At 37.8% G+C, this 17,162-nt stretch overlaps 2 protein-coding genes across 2 annotated transcripts; both read right to left on the bottom strand.

Annotated features, from left to right (window-relative positions):
• Nucleotides 1-956: 956 nt before the first annotated feature.
• Nucleotides 957-14,764, bottom strand: LOC145783224 (DNA-directed RNA polymerase II subunit RPB3-like). The gene is made up of 6 exons (XM_082595032.1): nucleotides 14,101-14,764; nucleotides 12,636-12,761; nucleotides 12,007-12,135; nucleotides 7,981-8,110; nucleotides 2,274-2,427; nucleotides 957-1,837 (listed from the first exon to the last, which is right to left on the bottom strand). Exons 1-6 carry the CDS (start codon nucleotides 14,221-14,223, stop codon nucleotides 1,666-1,668), a joined length of 834 nt encoding a protein of 277 aa, XP_082451158.1. The 5' UTR covers nucleotides 14,224-14,764; the 3' UTR covers nucleotides 957-1,665.
• Nucleotides 14,765-14,916: 152 nt separating this feature from the next.
• On the bottom strand, nucleotides 14,917-16,496 carry LOC145783225 (cytochrome c oxidase assembly factor 7B-like). Its single transcript, XM_082595033.1, has one exon. The coding sequence runs from the start codon at nucleotides 16,438-16,440 to the stop codon at nucleotides 15,694-15,696; it is 747 nt and encodes a 248-aa protein (XP_082451159.1). The 5' UTR covers nucleotides 16,441-16,496; the 3' UTR covers nucleotides 14,917-15,693.
• Between the last annotated feature and the right edge of the window lie 666 nt (nucleotides 16,497-17,162).

The raw sequence follows: 17,162 nt of genomic DNA, 5'->3' as shown, positions 1-17,162 counted from the left end.
AGAGACATTATTCTTTCTTCTCTCGTGTTGTCGCTATATGTCAGGGCATCCGTTGGTTAACCACTGCCTGGTGTCGTCATCGATAGAAACTAGGCCTTCCATACCATGAGGAGGTCTGTATGGCCGGCAATCCTTGATAATGTGGGCTGAGACATTATTAGTAGAGACATTTTTGTATAGATATTTGTAGAGACATTATTAGTAGAGTAATATAACAGCCATGACTTCAATTTTGGTTAATTTATCGAAATACTGGTAGGAGAGACAAAACAAGTAGCTTCCAGTGTACATCATGCATCATATTATGGCAAGTTAACAACAATCACTACCTGAAACTTGAAAAGAATAAACGACTGTTGGTTTTAGGTAGACCATGATAGAACCACCTGCGTTCATTTGCAGCTGAGGAGTTTCAACTGGCGCAGTGTGTCCAGTAACATTTTCGAAGCACTTTCCTTTCTCAACCGACATTTGCATGGCAAGAATACTTGTCGCATTCAGAAAAGTTCGAACCATACGGTTTTTGAAGAGTTCAAAAGGGAAACAATGCGACATTCTCTTAGGCGCAAGCCTTTGTGAAAAAGCAAGTTTGATTTGTAAGGTGATATGAAAGCCCGTCTGACATCATTCAAACAATAAATTCGAAAGATATTTTCGAGATCCAACCGAAATGACGGATTCAAATTTGGCAAGAAATTTCTTTCGTGTTGTGGATATTCTAGCCTACTACAGACGAAATACAGGACAAATTCCTGATGCAATTCAATACCAAAGATGACTTCGAAGCAATGCCTCCTAACGATTTCTCATCTAAATAAGAACGTGTATAGTAATACACAAATGTACCAGTTACATCCTATTACTATTATCGGCCACTTGTCTGAGTGAAAGTGGCTTTTCTGCACTTGTAAGTGTGAAGACACAAGCTCGGAACAAACTTAACTGTAAACCTGACATGCGATGTGCGTCGTCTTTAATAAAGCCACGAATTAAACTGCTGGTTTTAAAAAAGTCGCTACGTTCTTCACATTGATGCGGTGACAAGTAAATTCAGTTCCACTTGATCTTTTGATTCATACATAAGAAATTGAAAAACCAACAACTCTGTTTTAAAGTCTAAACATCTGAAATGCATGTCTTGTGTTTTATAAACCTTGGATCGGCAGCCTGATAGTGGTTTTGCTGATTGGAGAAGAGAGTTGGAAAAACTAGCTAATAAAACACGCACTTGAAGGAAACAGATGTAAGTGGGAAAAATAAACCAGCTGCTGTTGAGGCATCTGGTACAGCTGGAACTTACGACAAAATAAGATCGCTTCATTTTCCTGCTGTAAAATTTAATTCAAAAACAGCCTTAAATTTGGTTGGCCATATTACAAAACTATGTATGGGATACTCAGATAAAACTTTGAGTTGAAAAAAATACCAGTCGTTCGAAAATTATCATGCGGGAGTAGACCCCGTTGCTGGCAAGTGTAACTTTGTTCCATAGTAAGCGGGTCTATTGTCCGAAAAGTATCGCGTTCTGCAGGTCAGATAGTGTCGCGCACATCTACACGGTTAGACAATAGAAATGTCTATAATGAGCAGCTTGCCATAAAACAATCGCTTCTCTCATCTCAATGGCTCAGGATTGCAGTGGTTAGCAACGTCTCCACCTAGCGGTCAGTTTATTGTTAGTCCTTCCTGCTGCAGCTCATGGCTCAGTTGGGTCTGCAGGTCGCTCAACTTTCGTTTGAGCACAGCCAACCCATTCAAGACGATATTCTCAGGTTTCAACGAGCCAGTTGACTCGACATTGATGAAGAACTTATTCGGTACGCCGTGGGGGTCGTAGCTGAAATTGTGAAACACAGGCGATTAGTTACGTACATATTGCTGTATTTCATATACTAGAAAAGTGAGGCACCCCACAACGGCATAATATGAATATTTAAAGCATTGTGATGTAATAGGCAGTTCCTTAGCAGGCCGCACGCTTCTTCTATCGCCGCACGCTCACGGAAATAACTTCACTTCGACACTTAACGTCTCGTGATTGGATGGGCGCGTGCAGTGATGTTATATTATTGTGAAGCCACAACCACTTGGGGCACAACTTCACATCACATATGGATTGCAAGCCATTAAAGCTGTGGTGGAAGATTCATACATCGCACGGTGCCACAAGCAAGCATCTTTAGAATATTGTACCTCTTATTGCAGCTATGATGAAACGCATTGTTCCAAATTAACAAAATAAAATTTTCGTGAAAGTCAGCTCGGTTGCTTACTCTGCTTGGTGCTTGTCATCGTCTTCGAGCAGTTCGCTAAACTCGCTCTTCGGCCACTCCTCCGGCTTCGGGTAGGTTGTGTGACGCAACGCGTTATCAGGGTCGTACTCGAAAGCGACGGCGCTGACGCACTGCCACTTTGCGTGCTCCTTACCTGGACAAGACGAAAAAGTTATTATTTGACCATTGATCGGCCATGTCTGAATCGAGCAAGTGACAGTTGCTAGCAACATTCCAGCAAGAGGCTGAAAGTAGGAAAATAATAAAACTGGGCAAGTCGAAACTTGGCATGTCACAAGTCAACAAATTCAGTTTAACAAACAATGACAAAGCATGTCCAATGCTAGATGAAAATCTCATTTGATGACTTGGATAGCAGCTGAAATGTACTTGCGAAGTTGTCGCATGCAGACTTGGACAACTAGAATTTTTTAACTTTTTGACATTAGATTAGCATTAGAATTACAGCTATTCTAGTTTTCGCAAACTAGAGTAGAATTTAAACTAGATTAGAATTAGTTTGACGCAGTCGTCACATATCTTTTTCTATTTGCATAAAAACACTAATATGGTAACTTATGGGCAACTCTAGATCAAAGTGTCATTCCCCTATCACTGCACCAAAACCACTTACGTCACAATAGACATTGTGATGTAGATGAATTGATGAGTTATCGAGTTCTTAATAACTTCGCTACTTAAGCGATGGAATGACACTTTGATCTTGATCGTTTTATTGCATTTTCCTTGCATGAGGTTTCCTTGTATTTGCTGAAAAACACTGTTGAAAAAAACTAGAATATTTAGCAAAACTAGAGACTAGATTAGAAGTAGAATAAGAGTAAACAAGTTTTTACCAAATCAGATTGGAATTAGTAACGTTTTGCTCTAACTCATCGAATTAGACAACTAGAATTATCTAGTTGTCCAAGTCTGGTCGCATGCCGAGTGGTCCGACAACCACCTGAATCACGGCAGTATAGACTGGAATGGCCCGTTTCGGCTAGTTCCCTATTCGGCTACAGTTTTGAATTGTATTTTATTCCACAATATCGTTTCATTTGCATTCCGACAAAGAAAAATAAATTGAAATAAAATTTAGCGCAAAATGCTTGAACTATTAAATTGAAATGTTTGCTCACATAAAATCGACATGTATCCTACGTCACCGTCTGTATGCAAACTTAGAATATATTAGAATCCTAAACTATTACAAAATTCCAAATCCAACTACGCCTTCTGTTTATTTAGAGAATGTTGTATTTTATTCCACAATATCGTTTCTTTTATAGTTGAAATTACCGAAGGTTTAGGCTACGTTTACATGAGGTTTCATTGCGCCCGAAATGAAAGATTTCCATTTCGGTTCGTTTGGGCGACGCGTAATCTGTTTACACGCGGCGACCGAAGTGAGATTCATGGCGGTCTGGATTTCACATCGGTAGTTTTGACAGAAATGAAACCGATGTCAACTGGTTGCGGCTATGTAAACACGCCGCAATGAAATCCTAGCAATGAGATTAGCCCTAGTAGTTTGATTATAGTCAGTGACTCAGTTAACTAGTAGGCTACTGGTAGCCTACTGTATTTGTAGTGTAGCACGTAAAAAGAACTTGAACATAACATGAATAAAATAGTTTTGTTTTTGAAGTCATAATAATAGAATTTTTTCACCGGTCTAGATTCTAGAATGTGCTTTAGCGAGTAATTAGCAATTATGAACCAGCCATCTGCAATCCTCCCAATTTCTGAAAGATATGCTGCAAAGTGTATTAAAAAAGAAGAACTTGAGCATTACATCAGTGCAATAGCTTTATATTTGTGTAGTCATGATGATTTACATTTTCAACTGGGACTAGTCTAGAATGTTGGCTGTTTTTTAGACTGAGCACAATGACTAATTGTCAATGCCATCTGTAGCCTAATCATTTGAGACACGCATTGGACTGGTGCACTAATAAAGAGCAAATAATTAGTCAATAAATTATGCTAGTCCATTCTTGAAGAACTCAAGTAAATTGGCTCTGAACTTGTGATGTCAGTCTATTGACCCAAAAGAATTTTGAAAATACTTGTGCTATTTCAGTACTGGTGACTGTACCCTTTGGAATTGCATGTTTTATTGTAAAATTTATGTTTTTTTGGTAGAAAACTACAGTACCGTATTACACTTTCAAGAGATTAACTTTCAATTACATACCATCATTTGTGTGTGCAGTTAATTAATTTATCATGCAACACACCACACCAGAGAGAAATGAAGGTATACAATAGGTTAGTGGGTGTTGTTGGGCTGTAGGCTATGTATATTTTTTCAACTTACAGTAGCCTACTCAGTAGCCTAGTAACAGGCGCGAAAATCACTCATGCGTAGTGTAGAGACAGAATTCCTTTCGCCCGAAACCAACAGCTGTCGCAACGAGATTCCATGTGAACAAAAAGTTTTTCACGCCGCTTTGAGATTTTATTTCGGTCATTTTCATTTCGCCTCTCATGTAAACGTAGCCTTAGATGAGTGGGGTTTAGACCTAACCACTGAGATCTTAAATCATATTTATGACACCGGAAACATCTCTAGTGATATGGTACGTTCCATATTCATAACTTTACCAAAGAAAATCGGAGCAACAGAATGCTCACTCCACAGAACAATTAGCCTTGTGAATCATCTAACAAAGATCTTACTCCGAATCATGATGATGAGATTGAGACCAAAACTAAAATCGAAATTTCAACAGCACAGTTTGGATTTGTTCCAGACAAAAGGACCACAAAAGGAATTTTTACATTAAAAATGATAACAGAGAGATGTATGTCCGATTCTTCTGTTTATTTAGAAAATTTTGTATTTTATTCCACAATATCGTTTCTTTTGCATTCTTGCATTTTATCCAGTGTTTACCTTTGAGTGCCTTCCCAGACGGCAAAATCCGTCATTTTTACATTGATCCAATAAACGCCAGCAGACTATTTGGCAACTGACTTTTTTTCATTGACACGTTTTCGCTGAGATTTTATCTCATTAACCTCTATTGTTAATCACGAAAAATGTTGTTTTGATGTAAAACACTAAAACACTTATTTTAAACGAAAGACACTCAAAGGTAAACACTGGATAAAATGCAAGAATGCAAAAGAAAGTAGTGATGCAAGCCGCGCCGCGTACGCGTACCGCACCGCGTGGAAGGTAGAAATGACAAACCCGCGCCGCCGCGTAAACTTTCAAGAAATTAAACTTTCGTAAACGTAAACTTTCAACTTTTCAAGAAAATCAGCTATGAAACTTCAAATTTAAATTGGAAACACGGATCAGTTTTTTTTCCTTCGGAAACCCTAAGCTGGAAAGCTATACAAATGGCTTGCAGTTGACAGGGTTTTGGGGCTGGCTTGTCAGGGAAACTGTACGAATGTATTTGGTTAATAGCCTAGCTGATTAGCTCAGCTCCCAGTTACCAGGCTTAGCGCAACTACAGCATTAGTTACTATAACAGTTAGCCCAGTGAGTTCAGGCTATAAGTTTTACTCTTGTGTGTGTAGTTCAAATAGCCACTGACATTAAAATTGCATTATTGCTTACAAAAAGTGTTTAAAAGTCCTGATACTGGATCCAGGAACATTCTATTTGTCATAGTTTGTATTATGTCTTAGAACTTAGATGCATTGCTGATAAGAGAATATGATCTGGTTAGCCTAGCCAATTAGTGCACAACTGTAGGCCTACTGGTAGGTTACCAGTTATATGCCATGGGTGCTTTTTGCTACAATTGAATTTTTAAAAAGTAACGCGTTAAAATATTTTTTTAAAATTTTGTAATTTGCGGTGTGCGGTGCAGTGTCAAAGTTCCACATAAATTGCGGTGTGCGGTGCGGTGCGCGGACAGATGAGTCAGTTGCGGTGCGGTGTACGGATAAAAATTTTGGGTTTGCTGCATCTCTAAAAGAAACGATATTGTAAAATAAAACACAAAATTCGCTTGTTAGTTTTAAGATCTCAGTGGTTAGGTCTAAACCCCACTCATCTAAAGCTTCGATAATTTAAACTATAAAAGAAACGATATTGTGGAATAAAATACAAATCTCTCTAAATAAACAGAAGGCGTCGTTGGATTTAGAATTATGTAATAGTTGAAGATTCTAATATATGCTAAGTTTGCATACAGACGGTGACGAAAGATATGTACATGTCGATTTTATGTGAGCAAACATTTCAATTTAATAGTTCAAACATTTTGCGCTAAATTTCATTTCAATTTATTTTTCTTTGTCGGAATGCAAAAGAAACGATATTGTGGAATAAAATACAAAATACAATTCAAAACTGTAGCCGAATAGGGAACTAGCCAATTCCGACTAGCCGAATAGTAGCAGACCCAGTATAGACAGATTTGATTATCGAGCTTGACAGAATAAAGTATCGGCTTAAAAGATCTGTCTGTTAATTGTTCCATCCACTAAGTGTCGCCAAATGAATAGTAATTGTTTTAGTGCACTGATTAAGAGCTTGATCTGACAGACCACAGTGCTTTGATTTTGTTCTTGTCAGTCAATTACTCCATCTCCGAGGTACCACTAAAGAACAAGTTACTCAACAGCATTCGTTCAATCCCAGTTTATTGGTTAACCAATAACCATGCCGGATACTCACAAACCAAATTATCCTATGACAATCCCATTTGAAAACGGACAAATTTCATATCTACACTTTAGAATTATCCTCACCAGAAGTGAATATAATTTATAGGATGCTGGTTCCAATCCCATCTAACCCGTTTAAAAACGTAAACACAAAATCATGTATTTGCAATCAGTTATAACTAGGGCAACCAAATTTTTGACCTAAAAACTTAAAATTATGACTTTATAATTTACAAATTTTGACCTAATTTTGACCAATAACTTTCTGCGTTTGCAACCCAAATGCGAAATACAAAGCATGTTAGAAATCAAACCGTAAGGTAAGAATATCTTCTTTTTCTAATAAAATAAAAGAAAAATGTGGAAGACTCAATGACACCACAGCTAACGAACATGTAGGCCTAACGAAAATCACTCGAAAAACTGCAAAAGATAAATATGGAGTGTCTTTAAATATCCCGAAATTACTGAGGGGATTCTGCAGTATTATACTTCAACATCAAGTAATGTTTCACATTATCGCCTTTGAAATTCCTGTCTCTCGTCAAATTTTTTTCTAAAATGGACAAACTTCTCACTACTGATACAGAAGTTGCTTGGGAGTTCCTCAGCAGGCTATATAAATGTGGTGAAATATCATCTCGTCCCATTTTCCAATTTGGCAAGGCGAAACAAGACTATTACCACAGAAATTGCAACAAATGGATTATTACGTCAGAATAGCAACATAAATTGCAACAAAAAATCAGTATCTGTGTAGCTTTAATAAAATATCAATAGAGAGAAGAAAAACTACGTTAAAAGAAAATTTTGACCTAACCAAAAAATTTGACTTTTTTTTGACTTGATAACTTTGAAACCTCTCTTCATGTCAGCCTGAAATTTAGTTTCTGGACGTTTTATAAACTTTGAACAAGGCAGAAAAATTTTGACTTTATTGACTTTTGGTTGCCCTAGTTATAACTAATAAACGAGCTATTTGAAAAAAAAACGTTGTCGACAAAGTAAGGTTCATTTCTAGCGCCACAAGTGAATGCAGGGCCTCACAAGAAGCAACCGTTCGATGGCTCACCGAATCCCTTCTTGGCGAACGCTTTGAACTTCAAAGTCTGGCCCTTTCGTAGCTTGACGAGCAAGATGTCGTCTTGTTCGCCATAAGAGTCAGAAGCCACTCCGCCACTTCGAGACGTTATAGGAACTACCTGGAAAGTGAAATACTTGTTAAAATATAAGCTCAAGAGCAAAAGGGCTCAGACACTAAACATAGGAAACAGTACGATCCCCATCACAAATAGTCGCAACCGAAAGTGGCAAAGTGCGTTTGTTTCATTCACCATAATTTTACTCACTATGCACGATGAATTGCTTATTATGACATCATATGTTATTATTTAGAAAGGGGGAGTGAAGGTTAATGTTGAAATACAAGACTCGGCATGTATAAACGAGCAGGATTCGACACCACACAAGAACATGCGGCTGTGTCTTTGGCAAGACACTAAAGATATGCCTGAAGGAGGACACCAAGATTGGCTTTCTTGACTTCGCGTCCACTTAATCTTCAACCCCTCTATGAAATCGGAGTGTCTAGGGAGCTGACTTTGATCAGCTCCCATCTTATGGAGATACCTCAACGTGGTGTAGAGGTGAACCCAGGCTGAAAACTAGGCTCATTCCTAGCAACTCCTGGGGCTAATAGACACGCGTAAAAGTCCCCAACGGCAATCTCTTTTTGGCGGAAGAGGGCAATGTCTGATGGGCAGGCATCCTGTAAGGCGGGCCTCAATGAACAGAGCACCCGGCAGCCCATTGCAACCGATTCCCCTGAATCTGCACGTTCTGATCTTATTGGACCGCAGTGGACATGGAGCTGGCCAAGAGTGTGTGCATAGCCCTTGCATAGTCACGACCACCTTAAACAACCACACAAGCAAATGGCCTTTGTCTCAATTTGGACCAGGACCGAACAAAGCCCAATGGCGATGATATTATGCGTAATGGGGGCAGGCTTGGTAGAGCTGGAAGCCTCCAGCCTAGAGTGGCTCATTTTCCTTGATATTCTTTAAAATTTTTGTCAGTTTGGAATAATGTTCCATTTTGCTCACTGATATTTGTAAACCAAAAATTTTTGTTGGGTTTTGACCTTTGACCCTGGTTCACCCAAGGAGAAATTCTGAAATTTTTCTGAAAAATTAGTAAATTTCGAAGTGGTTTAGAAGTATCTCAAGAGAGGATTTCTCAAAATTTGACCACGTGATTTTAACGTCACTTCCTCTGTTAACTTCCACGTGGAACATCTTCACCCTACTCCAAGTCTGAGAGTCACTAATAGTGCATGCTTTTAGTGTCATTTTAGTTGATTTTACAGCCTTTTCGCAGTCAGTGAATCTATAACGTCGTAGACCAACAAAAAAATTTGGCATAAAAGATGAGAGTCATTTTAGAGTATTTCAGGGCCCCTGATTCCGAAAATGCACTTAGTTTTTTCGAATTGCCTCTAGTTTTCGAGATATTCGACAATGAAAATATTTTTGAAATCGTTTCTCAAAAGCATTCAATTAGCAAATTACTTATTTTCAGCCCTGTTTGCCATTATGATGTCATAATTGCACTTGTCTAGTTCAATTGGTTCATATTGCACGAAAGTTCAAAACGCAAGCAAAGGTTGAAATGAACTGTGTTTAACGTAAGGGAGACATAAATACTCAATGAAAACAGTTGTGAATCAGTAGGCCTACATCACAAGAAAATATCCCGAAAGTCATGTGTTTATGAATGCAGCTTTATATTGAAAAGGTAGGCCTACTGAAATGGATACTTGTACAAATGAAGTTTTATTCCAAGCCTTTGCTAAGGCCAAGTCTTTGCTGCAAAAAGTTTTTTTCTGGTCTATAGGCTAAATAAATGGCATATAGGCTAATAAAATATGCCTTTGACAAGTAGGATGCTGTACAAACAACCCAGATATATTTTTCTGCATGAAGCAACGCAGAGGACCAACACATTTTGCGATAGATACAGCGCTATATAAAAACAAGCATTATTATTATTACTTTGACATGAAGCTGGGTGATCAAGATAAGTCCTGGGTTCCTCCTAAAGTATGCAAACATTGCACTCAAACCCGTTTCTGGGCTCAAGGCTAAGAAGTTCAGAGTGCCAGGACATAAAGAGAGCCGTGGAATCACCATGAAAATTGATACTTCTGCACGGTGAGGATGTTCGAAGGAAGTTGGAACATCATGTTTACATGGAGTGTGCAAGGCAGTCATTGCATGGACGTTGCTATTTCTGTTTTTTGTTTGCCCTCTCTATAGTTTCAAGTGGTGATTTGCTTGAAACAATAGGAAAACGGGCATGACTGAGAGTAACCTCAATACCTTCAGTAATGTTTTGGAGCAAAGTCAAGTTTTTTTCTCAAAAACATTTCTACCACCTACTGTAGTAGTTAAAGATTTAGTTATCAAAAGTGGTAGCTGCAATCTTGGCTCCTCATCTCGATCAACATGGCATTCTTGACTCCAAGGCCAAGATTACGTTCTTCCGCAGCAAGGATAAATGCAGCTACTTTACTGAAGAACATAACTTTGTATTCTGTAATTATATAAATGGCCTTCGTACCTTGATGGGTGTTGCTCAGTAGGCCAATCATAATAAAGAGTTGCGTTTGTTCATCGATAGCTTTGTTTTGTTTATTTGTCTAGTTTGTTAAGCAAAACAATGTATGCATTTTGTTTGTACTTAGTAGCTTACTTAGTAAGTCTGACACTGTTGAAATCAACAAATATATTAATGCAAAACGCAAGTTATATATTCTACAACATCTTGTATCCTCAGGCTTACTTCGCATCATATTTTGATTGTTACTAGGCCAGTAAACGTTAAATAGCTGTTTGTTTGGGTTGTAATCAACGTGATTGGTTCCAAATAGCGTTTATACAACTCAGAAATGTGCCTGGGATTACTTCCAGTTTTGTCTATGTAGTAAACGACACGACGTTAAATCTATAAGGGCTCAAAATTGCGAAAAAAATGTTTTTGCTGTAACTCAAAAACTAAAGCCAATTCGAGAAAACTTAGTGCATTTTTAGAATCAGGGGCCTCGAAATACCTTAAAATGACTCTCACATGTCTTTATATAAAAAAGTTTTGTTGGCCTGTGAAAATCGATAAACATCGTCAAATGATTCAAGAAACTGAAAGCACTAGATATTTACTACGTGAAGAGTGCACAAAGAAAATCATGTCTGAAATGTGGTAGAATTCGACATTTTGAGAGTAATACATGTGTCAGTGTTCATGGAATTGCTAATTAAACTACTTTGCTTGCTACAAGTTTGTGTTACTGCCTCTTATTGTGTCCATTAAGATGCTAGAGTGCATTAGAAGATAGCGAGTGAGCAGTTTTAGGGATAAGCGAAAATTCGATATTTTGAAAAAATTCAAACCAGGTGAACCAGGGTCAAACGTTAATATTTTTTTGTAAAATTTGGTGTAGGAGATACATTTACCAAAAGGAACAATATTACAAACTGACAAAAATTTAAAAGAAAAAAATTTTTTTTTTGAGATTTTGCGCCAGCCTACTCCAGCCCGGTCTCACACATTGGCGGCGGATCTATGATGATCGTCTCCCAATGAACTGCAGTGACATTGGGTTCCGGTACCAAGACCCGTGTCTGGGCTGGCCTATTTAGGATTTCCCGCAGCCCACCCCACATGGGAAAGCCCCTAGAAAAGGTGGGGTAAACATTGGATACCGCAAATCTCATCTGGCCAGCTTGCCGCAGCTGGCGGATTACCCAAATAGCAGTCAACCTACACACGACAACGAATCTTCAACTATAAGGCGTACGCCTGGACATGACCAAGGTCTTCTACAATTTTGAAAACTACCTTCGACTTGCAACCAGGGAAATTTCAAATTAAATTAGAATAAAACAAATTCCCATACATAGTTACATACTTGTGGTGCATCGAGTGCTTAGGACTGTAAATAGGGTAAACATATTTGTTGCCTAGGGAAGTTGTGCATTAAAAACATTTAAAATGCTTACGAAATTTTAACATAATTGAAAGTTTTCAATGAGATGTTCACCTTTGGGTTGAGGGAGATGAGGTCTCTGGTTGTCACTTGCCGCGTGGCCTCGGTCGTGCACTTCACGTCGAGGTAGAACTCGACGGAACAATCCGGACAGAACTCGTCACAAGTGCAATCACGTGAGTACTGAAGCAAACAACGTTGATTGGTCGGTGTGGAGTGGGCGGAACAAAACGAGTGCCGCATTGGACAAAGATACTTCTTCAACTCCAGTGATCTTCTAATGATCTCACATGTGTTTTGGGAGTGCAGTTGGTGGCATTAGGAAAGTGGAATGAGTTTTATAAACGTTACCAAGACCATGTTGACGTTTTTATATTTTGAGAACAATATTATCAAGAAAGTAACTTGAAAGTTTTTTAGTATTCACGACCCTGATGTCCGATCTGAGGAATTTGATGAAAGAATTCCTAAGAGAATCGCTTACTTCGAGACATGACTTTAAGGATGAGCAGCCATCAACGGGATCGATTTGATTTTAAGCCAACAATAAAATAAAACTTATTCATTGACAACAACAAAAGCATGTGAAACTAAACAAATCTCTTTGACATAAAAATCTCAGTTCAAACATGATCAAAACTACAAGAGTTTGTCAAATTAAACCAACACTAACATCGTTCTACCTGCATCTTATCCACAATATCGTCAGAAGTCAAGGGAATCAAACCGATCCGATGGGACAGGAACTCATCATTCAAGACAGAAGAGTTTTCCTCAATCTGTATCCAGTCTATAGCGAGGGTGGGAACCTACACAGATAATAGCTTCATTGATAGGTGGGAGCACATAGCGACCTATCCTATACACACCAGCGGTATACGGTGACTAGGCCTATTTCTTTGGGTATTCACTTTTTTCAGCAGGCTTTAAACACACAATAAGTTGTTGTTTGCTAAATAGCTGTTTATATCAAAATAAACTGATATGATATAACGGAATGGCCCGTTTCGGTGAGTCCGATTCGGTGAGTCCGATTCGGTGAGTCTGATTCGGTGAGTCCGATCCCTTAACGGGGGATTTTTTCAATTTTTTTTTTTAATTATTGGGTACCGTAGCCTAATTACCATTGCCGTTTTAGGGTTAGGGGTTTGGAGTTAGGGTTAGGGGTTAGAGGTTAGGAACTCACCGAATCAGACTCACCGAATCGGACTCACCGAATCGGACTCACCGAATAGTAGCAGACCCATGATATAAAGTCACTGTACAAATCAAGCATGTGTTTGAAGTTTTTTAAAAAAGTGAAAGTTCAAAAAATGGTCACCGGACGCCACTGAAACACACCGGCCTTGTTAACATGCAAACCTGTGATTATGACTGGATACCAATGCAATTTTGATTCCAAACTTCAGGCTAAATGCACTCTATTTTTGTTTGTTATGACAATAGAGAAACAAGAAACTAAATCGTTTAAGAGTTTTCACTGAATCTGAAATTACTGCAACAATCCTGGTCTCATTTTCAAAAATGACAAACCCTTTCTTTGGACTTCCAATAAAATGCCAAAATTTAGTTCAAAAGTTGCATGGTATCATTAGCACAAAAGTAACCACAAATCACACAAAATACACGCACACAAAGACTACATTTATCAACTGTTCCAAACACCAGCGAATCTGATTGACAATTAGCAGATCGGCTTCCAATCAATTTGAACATTGCATGTTGGCACAGCCTGTGTATGTTTCTACGATGAAAAACTTGTATATATATAATTCCCGTGGCACTAGAAGATGTCATATCTACTAGCATCAGTGCATCAAAACAAGCACATGTTTTGAAAGGGAAGATGAAGTAATCTTTGTTTGAGTGTGATAGTCTAAGATATTCGCAAGGGTGCTAACCATTGCATACATGCCACTTTCAAGTGTTCATGAAAAGAAGAGTTGTGGAATCAAGACATGTTAACTCATTCACTCAAACTGAGTTGATGACACATAAGCTTATGAAGACAATGTTCATTCCCTCATTGCTTCCAGGCTCTGTTTGTTGTGTCGCACCTGCGATTCACAGTATACTGTGTGATGTTACAATGGGCAACAAACAACATAATGTTGATAGTCAACGAAAACACACAAAAGATCAACCTACCTCAGCGATTAATACTCGTCTGATGGAGTTGGCGGTGCTAAGATCTGTATCTTCAACGACAAATTTCACATTGTCCTCACTGAGTTCACTTAGTGTTAAAGTAGGCTGGTTGGCGTAAGGCATTATGGCAGTATCCTATTTCAATTGAAAACCATGGCAAACTCATATATAAATTAAGAAGTACATCAAATATAGTTATGGCTTTCTGAAACATCCACAGGCTGTTCCACCCTAAAAGGGGGATCATCAGAAGGTCCTTGTTCAATTTGAATACAGACCTTCTGATGATATCCCTTTTAGAAAGTAATAACTATCGTATATTTGATGCAATACGCTCTGCTTGGCTTTTATGCTTGGCTTCGAGCACTTTTTGTAGTATTAATAGTACCGGTATAATTTATTGTTTGAATTAAGAAGTAGCTTCTTGTTTTATTTTATTGAGCACTTTTGTGGTATTTTATGTCGGAATGGCCCGTTTCGGTGAGTCCGATTCCTATTCGAAGATTTTTTCAATTATTTCTTTTAAATTATCGGGTACCGTAGCCTAATTATCATTGCCGTTTTAGGGTTAGGGGTTAGAGGTTAGGAACTCACCGAATAGTAGCAGACCCTTTTTATGTAGTATTCTTGTTTAAGTTACTTTGTGTGCGACCATGTTTGTAAATTTGACAATATTTTGCAACAGTAGAGTAGAAGTAAGGAATTGCTTGACAACTTTTCCCAGCACATGCACAGTCAAAATTAAAAGTATCACATCTTGCCATTAGCCTCATGACATCGAATGTCAACCTTATTTATTGTAAAATACAGAGCCGCCTATCAAAAGAATACATAATCAGAAACAAAGTGGTTTGGAGCAAAAGTATTGAAATGAAAGGTTGAAAGAAGCCAAGCAAAAAGTACCGAGACCAAAATACAGAATCTGACATGACTTGTACAAAAGCATATTTGTGTAGCGGATTATAAATGAAATTTAATTCAAAAAGTCATAATTAATTTATTTCAAAGGTTCTATGCTTTCTATTGAAAGAAATTGATTTTCTGCAAAATAATTAAAGAAAACACATTTTCAAAGTTCAAAGCAATTTCGAGAACCTAATTAATAAATTTGTTCAAGAAGTTCAAATGTACTTAAAAGCAATGTTGCCACATTTACACACAATTCATGAAACAAAACTAAGAATATGCAAAAGGACTAAAACGATGGCACATATAAAACAATCCGTGGCATGTCAGTAAGTAGATTTTAGGATATGGAATAAATTATTTAGCGAAAAAACGGTTCCAACAATCACTTGAAAAACAAGTTCGTTGGCTCATTCATCAGGCATCATCTCATCGAGCAAGGTTGCGATGTATCACCAAAGACAAAACTTCACATCCTTTAAGTCATCACAAGTTGTCTTTTGTTGTTAACAAATTACGTTGTTAATAATTGTTGCCACACAAAACTCATCACAAACATGCCGCAGTAAAATGTTACCGAACTTTCAACAACGAAACTAGTGGTTCAAAAAAAGAGTTGATAGTTCGATTGACAATGCGTATCATTTAAACAAGAATACTTGACTAGAAAAATAAAAAAAACATGAACTATTCTTCACCAAACGTTAATGATACTGAACCAGAAAGCAATTCATCTCGACGCTTTGCAAATTCGTTTGATTTATTGATATCTTTTGCCACGCCATCCCCACGTTTGTGCATGATGGTTAGATTATGACAGGCGTGCGGCTCCCCCAACTCACAAGCTTCTTCAGCATATTTTGCAGCTAATGTCATGTCTTTGTGTTCTCCTTTAAAACCTTTTAAATAAACCTGACTCAATAAATTACAACCGACACCATCTCTAAGGGTGCATGCTTTTTCAAATGACGTCATCATCTCTGAGTAAAGAGCATCATCCATTTTTTCATCAATTTTGTTAGAAGTAGCAAATGCTGATTGAACATCTTTGTCTCCAGCCAACAAGAGGCCTCGGTTGCAACAAGCAGCAGCTATCCTGTCATTTATTCCTTGATCCATGCATTTTTCTTGGTGGCATGCAGTAGAATATGCCTTGTACGCTTTGAGTGCAGACTTTTCTATTCCCCCTTTTCCCAGCATATGGTAATGGCCTTGTTTGTAGCAACATGTTGCTAGCTCAAATGATTCACAGCAGTTCTTGTAGACTTCAGCGGCATCAGTAAATCGTTTTCGAATCGTTTCTAAAAATTCTCCAAGTCTGTAACAACTGTCTTTATTTTTTTCTTTATGACAACCAAACATAAATTCAATCTCTGTGTTGTCCAAATATTCTTTTACATCTTCCTCCTTGGTAAAATCTACCAAGCCAGCCATCGTAGCCGAATGGATCACAACAAAAACAACACTGTTACTGCCACTTTATCACAAAATATAACTCTGAAAAACAATTTAAAGGCTTGTTCAGCTTCATGATTTTACTCATGGTTTGAAACAAAAGGCACAATGCCAACTAGCATGAACAATTTGCTTATTTCACAATGTAGATATTAACGACCTGTTTTAGCAAATTGGACTAGGTTTTGGAAAACAGTTCACTAGTCATGTGCTATGACAAGTGTTTGTCATAGCATGCGGAACATCAGTAAGCATCAGTATGCTGCCAAAGGTATTGGTCAGAGGCTTTCTCAGTGCAGGGATAAAGATTCAAACCAACCATTCATATTAAAAGGAAGTATTCACAATAATTCACCTGCGGATATTAATAGTCAGTAACAATATCAAGAGCCAGACACATCGTATTGTTATTGGTCCATTGTTATTATTGAAATTGAATGATTAATTAAGAGTGCAGTCTGAAGAATGAAGCAACCGGACATTTTACACTTGAACATTTTTTTGGCTTTGTTTTAAGTTAACATTTTTTACACCCAATAGTATTTTTTTAACTCCAAAATTTACTTGTTTTTAATGAGAAAGCATTCAAGTCAGTTAAGTTTCTAAATATATACGCAAACAACATGAAAAAATTGTATACTATTAAAAAAAAAGTAAAGGTGAGTCCCATACTTGATCCAAGCATCAGGGGATGAGAAGAT

This window comes from Aplidium turbinatum, chromosome 14, assembly GCF_918807975.1.
Source record: "Aplidium turbinatum chromosome 14, kaAplTurb1.1, whole genome shotgun sequence".
Lineage (NCBI taxonomy): Eukaryota > Metazoa > Chordata > Ascidiacea > Aplousobranchia > Polyclinidae > Aplidium > Aplidium turbinatum.
This window is presented reverse-complemented; position numbering and strand designations above follow the sequence as displayed.